Source organism: Pollicipes pollicipes, unplaced genomic scaffold (genome assembly GCF_011947565.3).
Source record: "Pollicipes pollicipes isolate AB1234 unplaced genomic scaffold, Ppol_2.1 Scaffold_4295;HRSCAF=5057_pilon_pilon_pilon, whole genome shotgun sequence".
In the NCBI taxonomy this organism is placed as follows: Eukaryota; Metazoa; Arthropoda; class Thecostraca; order Pollicipedomorpha; family Pollicipedidae; genus Pollicipes; species Pollicipes pollicipes.
In genome coordinates this window covers 36,428,275-36,438,520 of record NW_023596461.1, presented here as the reverse complement: position 1 = coordinate 36,438,520, position 10,246 = coordinate 36,428,275, and the positions used below count along the sequence as shown (strand labels likewise).

Below are 10,246 nucleotides of genomic sequence, written 5' to 3'. Positions count from 1 at the left end.
CCCTGGATTGTTTGGGAGCTCCCCAAGCATTTGCACCCCCTTGACAGCATCACCCTTGTTGGACCCTGCCATGCTGCAGAGCACTATGGAAGCACTCACAGAACAATTTGTGCTGAATGCCAGTGCCACTTTTCACTGGAGCCCGCGGTCAAAAGCTCGTACTGAACAAGAGCACGTAGTGAGGGTTTAAGTTCAGTGCGCTGTATGGCTCTGTGCAGCTGTATGGCTCAAGCTGCATGACACCGGTCACAGGGCTGTCCTGTGAGCTGTGTGACAGCTGGTGGCAACATCAGACACCCTGTGATCATATGAGTGTGCACGCAGAGGGGGCCAGTGGGTGCTCAGGACTGACATGACAGAAAGGCACTGGACTTATGTATTGTGACTGGGATGTGTCAGTGTGAGGGGTTTGCGAGCCATGCTGCGCACGCGTCTTGTAGTGTAATCAATTCACGGCGCGGATCGATTGTTAATGGCCACGAACGCTGCCGACCGAGGCGCGCACCACCTCGAGCGATGTGCAGCTTAACTGGAGCTCTCCATTTTGTGTATGTCAAACGACTGAGTGATAGCCATTGTGAACACCGTATATCACCTGGCATGGGCACGCTTCTGAAGTAAATACCAATAACAGAAAAATGTCTGGCTTTTCTGACACATTCCTCTTTCCGGCTGTAGACACCTCAGGTTTATTACATTTATGTATGTGTAACTGCCCTGTCGTAGTGTCCGGTCAGGCTCGATCGCTGTTCCGCCCTTTTGTTTGGCTTCACATTATATGTGCTTCATTAGCTGTAGCTTTTTGGAGAGCAGCACACATATCAGAATAACAGAACCACGCGTTTTGTGGTGCAAAGCGCATTGTAAGGGCAAAAGAAGCGGAAATTGTGATGTTCTATAATGCTTTTCTTTTCCTGTCAGGTACAGGTGAATGTTGCAATAGTGTAGTATGGTGTAGTACGTGTAATATAAATAGTGTAATGTGTGGTATATGTGATGTGAACACGCGTTTCAGGTCAGCACAAATATGGGTAAAAGTTCGAAGGCTAAAAAAGAAAAGAAGGCAGACTTTACAAAGGTGAAGCTTAAAGTTGGGAAAAAGCTCCCAAAAGGCCAGAATTTGACGGACACTAGTTTCAAGTCCAAGAAGATCGTCATCCACGACCAGGCCAAGAAACAATCAGGAGATGGTCCTGTCACCAAAAAGAAACTGAGCTTAAAGGTAAGGTTTGGCTATATGTTTACAAGATTGCGTCCATAACCAATGCAGCAGTGCTTAGAGCAATGTACGTGTCGTGCGGTGCTGTATAGTCTTTACGAATGGCATTATAAGATCGTTTGAGCTCGAGATCCTGTTTGGCATGTGGAAGCTGGCAGTATCCTTTCAGCCGTCTTCACCGTCGATGACCGTGCGCCGAGCTGTTGTTGACAGGCCTTGACACTGTCAGCTGCTTCGCCGTCACCGTCGTTGTGCCGTAACAGGAGCTGTTGTCGCACCTGCGCCACCAGAACGCGCACGTCACTGTGCCGTAGCAGGAGCTGCTGTCGCACCTGCGCCACTACAGCGCGTATGTCATCGTCGCTTTGCCGTTGCAGGAGCTGTTGTCCCACCTGCGCCACTACAGCGCGCATGTGCGCCAGGACGGGCTGGCAGGCCTGCGCGAGCTACTGACCCGCCACGGCGAGCTGGTGTGGCCGGCGCTGGGCCAGCTGCTGCCTGCCCTGGCAGCGCTGCTTGTCGACGAGGACCATAAGCTGCGCGCCGAAACCGTCTTGCTGGTCTCCGACGTGATCGGACAGGTGCGTGCTGCTTGGCTGCCGGCGCCGGGCTGGATTTGTATCGGGCCAGTGGCGTAGGGCTGAAGCGGGGATCGTGTCGCATTACCCGGCCGCGTGATTCGGTGCCAGTCGAACCCGGGACGCGGAGGGCGCCTGTGAACCCGTTGTGCCTTCCTCCTGGTGAGATTTGGGATAATGGTGGGTTGACTTGGTTCTGGGGATCTCGGTCTGTGGTGTCCGAGTACCCGATTCTAGCTCTTCCAGTTCGTGCCCCCCCCCCCCCTCCGCCGGTTCCGACCGCCAGCCGTGACGGCCCCTCCCCGCCGCAGGTCACGGAGGCGCAGCTGGCGCCGTTCTTCCCGGCGCTGGTGACGCACCTGACTTGTGCCATGACACACATCCAGCCGGCCGTGCAGCAGAGCTCGCTGCCGTTCCTGGCGGCGCTGCTCGCCCGCTTCCCCGGCCTGCTGGCGGCCGCCGCCGACCAGGTGCTGCCCACACTGCTGGAGCAGATCTCGCGGAGCGGCGCCGGCGGCGGCCGGGCGCTACTCGCTGACCCCGGCAGCCGGCTGTCGGCCGCCGCCTGGCGCGTCACTGTGCTGCGCCAGCTGGCCCAGGTGCTGGCCGCGCAGCCGAGCGCCACCGGCGTGCCGCCGTCCGCCGCCCGCCCGCTGGTCGCCGCCGCGCACTGCGGCGTGTACGGCCGCGTGCTGGACGGGGACGAGGGCTTGGTGTTGGCGGCGCCGGCCGGCCAGGAGCGTCGCCTGCTGCACGAGCCGGCCGAGCTGCGTCAGTACGCCGCCTCCGTGGCGCCGCTGCTCTTCCAGACGTACGCCGAGGTGGCGCCCGACCTGGACGGCAACGGTCAGTGACCGGAGGGATGGTGAGCGCGGGAGCTGGACCGGAGCTGCCGACGCCGGGCTAGAGCGTGACCAGTGGGACAAAGCGTGTAGGAATGACCAGCACATTGGGCCGGCTAGGATGAAATCGTAATGGAATGGCAGTGACTAGGGATAGGCCTCATTGGCGTTGGTGTTCGTGGCGCTATGCCTACGAGCAGTCCAGTTTCTGGCTCGCACAACGAAGCTCAACGCGCTGCATGAGCCCGATGGACCTGGAGACCGAGGCGGGCACCATCAGCGGTCCAGTAAGACAGCGCCCGTCACCCCCGGTGCCGCATGCTTGACTGGTGGGTAGGGGACGGGGGACGTTGTCGGCGCTCCGGGTCCCGGGGCTGCCAGCCTCCTCCCGGCCGGGCCGCCGTGCTCCTATATAGTTACTGTGCCACAGATAACCTGCCCTTGGCCGCTGGGCCCTGGAACAGCCGACCCCCGGCAGCTCGTGCTGCCACTAACGGTGACGCCGTCGGCCGCAGGTAGTCTGCTGTCGGACGAGGCGGCTGAGACGCTGGCCGTGGTACTGCAGGTTCTGGTGGAGTTACTGAAGCGGCTGCGACACCTGGACATCACCAAGAACACCGCGCTGGTAAAAATCCCGGATCGGAGCGCACCGTGACCTTGGTGACCCCGGGTCACGCGCTATCCTGGGATGTACGGCTCATTTTGCGAGTTGTTGGCATGACTGCGTACATGTCTCCGTGTGTCGCCCTGACCTGACAACCCGTCCCGCCAGGTGGCCTGGTTCAAGGGGAGCTGGCGGGTCGATCTGTCCCTGAGTCCTCTGACCTGACGCACTGTGCCGCCAGGTGGCCTGGTTCACGGAAAGCCAGTGGACCGAGCTCTCGCGGCACGTGTTCGCCTCGTTTCCGTACTCACGGCTGGTTGGCCGGCGTCGCAAGGGCGCCGAGAGCGGCACGGCGGCGGCGGCGGCCGAGCTCGGCAGCGACGTCATCAACGTGCTGAGCTGTGAGCTGTCGGCCGGCCTGGAGGGCGGCGGCCGACAGGAGACGCTGCTGCGGACCCGCGTCCTCGACTACGTTACGGGTGGGCCGACTGCTAGAGCAGATCTGGCGCAGCGGTGCTGGTGGTGGCCGCGCGCTGTCTGTTGCGCACCCGCGCGCACAGGGTCGATTCAAGGGGACGTTGAGAGGCTGGGCTGCAGTGGTGTGATGTTTTGAGGGGCTCGTGTTCCAGCTGATACGAGGATTGTTGTCGCCAGGTGGATGTTTTACACTCATCCGTTAAGGGGAGTGTTCCACATGTATGTTGGGTTTTGAAGTGAAATAGCCACTTTTAAGACGTTTTGGTGCGATTCACAGCTCTGCCATTTTAAGACCTAGATCCCTTTTATTTCTAAGCTACGCGCTCGCGAAAACGGGGAGAGTATTGCAAGGTCACCTCGATATTCAGGACCTCATAATAACGCATTCAAGTCCTGTCATTCCGTAAGCCAAGCAGCGATCAAGGCTGAAAAGAAACATAATGGTTGAGTCGCTTATATATGGCATTCGTGAGCACGATTTCCAGATATAACGACCGTCTATTGGCTCTAAATCAATTTTGTGCAAGGTACGGTGACGAATCAAACAATGACGTATCGGGGAGCATATTTACTGCTATCAGTATCAGTGTCGGTATGATACCATCCACATGGTAGCTTTTACAATTTCAGGTCATACAGGTGCAGTATGAAAAGGCACAAACAAAAGCTCAAAAAATGATACGGGCAAGGGTCAGAGAGCTAAGGCAGACATATCAACGTACTACGGGTCGCATCAAATCAGTTGTCAGTGGTTAAAATCACATATTGTATGGCTGTCTTAAGCGCGCTCAGTGTTGTGGCATGGTGGACACACGATGGCAGGCGGTTCAGTGTTGTGGCACGGCGGACACACGATGGCACGTGGTTCGCTCAGTGTTGTGGCACGGCGGACACACGATGGCGGGCGGCTCGAGGCTGCTGTGGCTCGATACGAAAACGCCTTCTGTGTGGCGGCCAGTTGGTGTCTGTGCAGGTGTGGACTACCTCCGTCCGAGGCGCGCGTTTGACGACTTGAAACAGCGGCGCGTGGGGCAAAAGCGCGCGGACTTCGGTGATGCGCGCCTACCTCCTTTAGCGCCTCAAACAGTTAACTCGCGCCCGGGTGGCCGGCTAGATACCCTTCGCTCGGGTGGGGGGGGGGGGGGGGGGGGGGGCAATTTGACCACCCTGAGATCTCGGGAACTAAGAAAGCTAGGGACACCAAATTTACAGGGTGTGTTGACCTCTACGTCAACTCACTGAGGTCGAAGTTTGAGGTTCTTAGGTTATGGCCTTCGGCCAAATAAGGTCAAATACGGTCAAATTCAAGGTTTGTCTCCAGAGTGTCCTCAGAACCTAGATAACTGTTTCTAAGGAGAAGCTCTCATGCTCATCTAAGGCCAGTGGCCTTGTTTGACGTTTTCAAGGTCATGATCACCAAAATCATACAAAACTGGCCTGAGTTTTGCGCTTGAATAAGCGACAAAGGTTGCGCTAAGCAGCATGTTTCTAACAACAAAATGTTTACCCGGGTTATTTTAGGTAATGACCTATTCTGATCTCTAAGCAGTCCGTGGAACATGTAGAATGCGGTTGCTGCTGTCAGTAAATTCGAAATATACACCAGAAACTATCCCATACATTGAGCCCTAGAATAATAAATCGGTTGGTTTTGACCTTGTTCTGACCTTTATACCTGACCTTAGGTCAACGTAATTTGCTCATTCAATATGTGTGGTGCCTAATAAAGCATCTCAGGGATGTATGGCTTTGTCAAACACTCCGTTGTTGTATCAGATTGAACGATTCCCTAGAAATTACCTTAGCTGAAACCATGGCCTGACTTTGACCTGCCATAGGTCAGCGACTTGGCAAGGTACATCTAATTTTTTATGTCGAACGATCCGCTATTCATTGGTCTCAGCTATGCAAAATTTGGCGCGGCTACGCTGCGCCGTTCGGAAACCATTCTGGAAAACATTTTTCTGGAGGGGAAGGCAATTTAAACCCCCCCCCCCCCCACCCCCACCCGAGCGCGCGTTAAAGCACGTCGCGGTGCCTCACCACGACCCCGATCTTCTGCCATCCAAGGGAAGTCAGAGCCAGCGGTATATGATGATGTGTTTTTAGAGCCGGTAATTACTCTTGCAGCAAAGTTGGTGGTTTTTATAAAAAATTGTGTAGTTGACACTTGTCTGGCCCACCCCACACGCACAGACAGTACGTTATATGAGGGAACACGTGCGCCTAGATGATGATTTTGAGAAGATGTGAAGTATTGACGGAATTTGTACAGAGAAACGAGGATGCCTTTGCACTCTTTGACGACGCTCGAGACATAGGCACGAGACACGGCACTTAACAGAAAAATTTTGTTATCTAGAGCAGTTTTTCTACTTGAAATCATGTTAGTAGTTACGAGCGAGCTGGTACCATATCATGCCTGTATCATGCGTATCATATCTCACGCCTGCTTTAGTATGTTCAAATGTGAGACATCCCCTTTAAGTTTGGTTAGCGGTCAGACGACTGGTGGAATCGCATGCAAGCAGATATCCCAAACGTTTAGAAGTTTAAGTGTAAGTTCAAAAAATGTGGAAGTGGAAGGTGAACGTTTGGGCGCTTTTGAAAGTTAATCTTCCGAGTGAAATGCCCGTTAGCCATAAAGGGTCGCCACAGCATCATTATGCTTTGGAACTTCATTCAGCGCCTGTTCTCTAATGCTGTGCCATGCTACGTGAAAGGAGTGGACGTTGCCGTCCCCTGCGCGCCGTGCCCGTCACGTGCAGTCCCCTGCTCCTCGCCGCGTGACCCGCCGACTGCCTGGCACAGAGTGTAGTGGCCTGCCCTGATTTTCTGGCCGGTCCCGCCCAGCGTACCTGGAGTCGGACCGCTTGGGAGAGCTGGATCGAGTGTGTCGGGTGCTGCCGGCGCTGCTGGCCGCCGGCCGGCCGGCCGCTGACCTGGAACGGCGCCTTGGCTGCGTGCGTGCGGCGGCCGAGCGGCATGGGCGAGTCCAAACGGCCGAGCAGGGGACAGAGCTAACTCGCCTGCTCGCCGCAATCATCACCGAGCCCGAGTTTGACGATCTTGCAAGGTGGGTGGATGTTGATCGCCGCGCTGGGCTGTCAGCAGAGGGGGAGGGGAGGACCGGGCAGTGTGGGAGGTGGGGGAGGACCGGGCATTTGGGGACAGGAGAACCCGGGCGATACGTGGAGGGAGGACCGGGCGTTTGTGGGGGGGGGGGGGGAGAACAGGGCGATACGTGGAGGGAGGGCCGGGCGTTGTGGGGGGGGGAGGGAGGGGGGGGGGGGAGAACAGGGCAGTGTGAGGAGGCCCGGGCGTTGTGTGGGGGGGGGGGGGGGGAAACCAGGCGGTGTGGAGATGCCAGGGTCATACTGGGACCGTGGTGCGGCGCAGCGGTGCGCTTTGAGGCGAGGCAGAACTGCGCTCTGGTGAATCATTGGTTGTCAGGCTGGGACCAAACTAGCGACTGGGAAGAAACGACGGTAGAAAGTCCGTTATTTAAAAAAGTTAGTGAAGTGTGTGATGATTAGTCCAGCCAAGCGCTAGGCAGGTTCCACTCGTTTGGGTGTGCGGCTGCTTTTAAAGGGTTTCGTAATTAACTCGTGCGTGTTGTGGACAATCCAGTTATGTGTGGAGGCACTCCCTAACGCATTGCTGCCACCGGCATCAACTAGAAATTTTCCTGTTCTCGTAAAAAGTGGCTACTATCTTTCAACAGCCTCGTAGATTACCGTCGAAGTGTTGGAACATGTGGAGTGGTATTACTCTTCACGTATGGTAAGTACGCACCGGGTTTGACACGTTTTCCAGGTATTATGCTGTGCACGGTCTTTGACGCGTATTTCACCGTAGATCGTGTCTTCAGGTCAGAAGACGTCGAGAACTGGGCTACGCAGCTGCTACCGTCAGTGAAGTTCGGAGCTGACAGCCTCGAGCTGCTGGTGCTTCTGCGCAAGATGGCTGCCATGGGCCGGACCAGGTTCCTTAGAGCGCTGGAGAGCGAAATGGCCAACCTGATCAGCGTGGCGTCGGCCGTGCCGTCTGCTGATGACGCCATCTCGTGGCAGCGGAGCATAATTGAGCTGCTGTTTTGGCCGAAAGATGTCAGGTGGGAAGCCAAAGTCGCGTTTCAGCGGTTCCTCGATGCAAGTGAAACGGACGAATCAGTGAAGCACTACGCCCGAGAAGTTCTACTGGAGAAGTTTGCACCTCTATCTGTGGAAGTGTCGTGAAAGACTGATGTGCATCCAATATATTTTTTTTCGCTGTCTTATTTAAGGTGTGCCTTTCCCCGGAATTGGGGGGCGCAGTCTCATTCAACCTTTCGAAGTCGCCTCCCCTCCTCTGACATGGTTTGAGGGCAACAGTAATTATATTTGTCAAAGCGCTGCGAAAATGTAATCAACAACTGAGAGCCTCGCATCACCAAGAGTTGCCCTGCACAGGGGGCTTTATGTGGACGCCGGGGCGGGACTGTCGCCCGGGGCACTAAAGCCCGCTCCTGGCTGATGTCTGCAGCTCGACCCAACGTCATTGAGGCATTGCAGAGATGCAGGACGGCGGACTGCCGTCCCGTTTGAAGTTATCGGTGTAATTCATCAAACGAGAGAGACGGGTGCTGCGCGAGAAACGGAAGGAGTCGGGCGTTGACTTGCGCCTTGCTGACGGCTGTCCGGTGCTGTGCAGACCTTCGATAAACAGCTGGCCAGCCGTGGCCTGACTGCCCGGAGCTAAGCGGCCCGGTCAGGGGTCACGCCGCGCTACCACGGTTGCAACCACTCGGCGAAGCAAGGCGGTGGTACCACGTGACGTACCAAGCAACCCGACCCAGTTCATTACCCACAATGCTCAGATGCAGCGATATTTTACTCGGTTGCAAACTGCTCAGACAGTTGCATCGGCATCCGGCATCCGGTTGACCCTAGGTCAACGTAATTTGCTCACTCAAGATTTGTGGTTCCCAAGGAGGCATCTTAGAGATGTATGACTCCGCCAAACACTCCGTTGTGGTATCAGATGGAACGATTCCCTAGAAATTCCCTTAGCTAAAACCATGGCCTGAATTTGACCTGCCATAGGTCAGCGATCTTACAAGGTACATCTAAATTGTTGGAAACCAAACGATCCGCTATTCAATTGTCTACAGCTCTGCAAAACCTGGCGTGGCTACGCCGCGCCGTTCGGAAACCATTGTGGAAACGTCTGGGGGGGGGGGGGGGGGGGGGGGGGGGGGGGGGGGGGGGGTCAATTTAAGCCCCCAACCGAGCGCCTGTTAAGGGTCTCGCGTTCAAAACCAGACGGGACCATACATATTTTTCTCTGTTCTCTAAACATTATGTTGGACTGGCTGCTTACTTTAATTCCCTGTGCATTTTTCGCATAGAAATTGCGGCATAGTGCCATTTCAACATGACATGGAGTGACATAACATGGCGTCACACACACACGTCAGTGGGCGTGTGAGTAGTGGCGATAACACTGGAAATTAGTAGTTCGGCTTTTTTGAACCGGCATAATTATCTTGACGTTAACCCATGTTACAACTTGGTTTCGAATGCAATGCATTGATCACGAAGTTCGGAAATGATGGTTAAATGGGGAGCATGTTGATTAAACGGGGTCACGAATTACTGAACTTTAATATTAAGTTGTAGTGGCCATCCTGAGTTTTGAAGGGGTTGAGCTGGAAGGAAATTAACATTCTCTTGATGTCAGGTTATTGGGATAAATCAAAGACACAATCTGGACACACATGTGACAACCTAGCGGACGCGCGAGGCCAAAGACGACTTTGCATGCAGGGCCTCGATGCTATGATGCTTGCCGACGTTGGTAACTTTGCGAATAAAGAAGGCGGGACTTGAACCGTCAGAACAAAAGTGATGACGTCAAAAGGCTGATATTATTCAAAAGGGAGGCGACGCCGGTCAGAGAAGCTCTCATTATGCAGGGATGGTGCCCATAAGACCTTATGGAAGGTGCGCCTCAAAGTCGTCCTAAAATGTGTGCTCAGTATTTCTAAAACTCCTAACTTGAGCAGTATGTTAAGCGATGGTACTCCACTCCGGCCCTATGTGTTACTGCACGGAACAGACGGGAACATCTGTGGGGCCGAAGTTGATTAGAATCATGACGAATGAATGCAGCGTATGGTGGCAGTGGGACGAGAGTGTGGAATCGAATGGATGCCAGTAAGTTATAAGCGCCAGTGGAAGCGACGGTCGCTCAGCATAAGGGAGGGATGGAAGGATCAAAATTGCATTCAAGGTCAGCTAATATTGAAACCAAAGACGGACTGGGGGAGCATAGGCAAGATGCCCACAGGGTGTTCGTGACCCAAGTCGGGTCAAATTTGGTGTAATATGGGAAGAACCATTCCACGGATCCTCTCAATATCATTTTTCTCCTAATCTCAACTTCAGCCTCCACCCTGAGCAGTGAAGCACCTGTGTGTCTCATTAGGAATTGGCCAGCCTCACATTTGCATAAAGTTCTGGAAGGAGCACGGGCTGCAGCTCAC

General features: G+C 54.9%; 1 protein-coding gene across 1 annotated transcript; it reads left to right on the top strand.

Annotated features, from left to right (window-relative positions):
• Positions 1 to 1,027: 1,027 nt before the first annotated feature.
• On the top strand, positions 1,028 to 7,996 carry LOC119097489 (uncharacterized). The gene is made up of 7 exons (XM_037220518.1): positions 1,028 to 1,222; positions 1,537 to 1,800; positions 2,505 to 2,643; positions 3,155 to 3,264; positions 3,485 to 3,722; positions 6,574 to 6,796; positions 7,592 to 7,996. The coding sequence occupies exons 1-7, from the start codon at positions 1,028 to 1,030 to the stop codon at positions 7,956 to 7,958; spliced, it is 1,536 nt and encodes a 511-aa protein (XP_037076413.1). The 3' UTR covers positions 7,959 to 7,996.
• Positions 7,997 to 10,246: the final 2,250 nt, after the last annotated feature.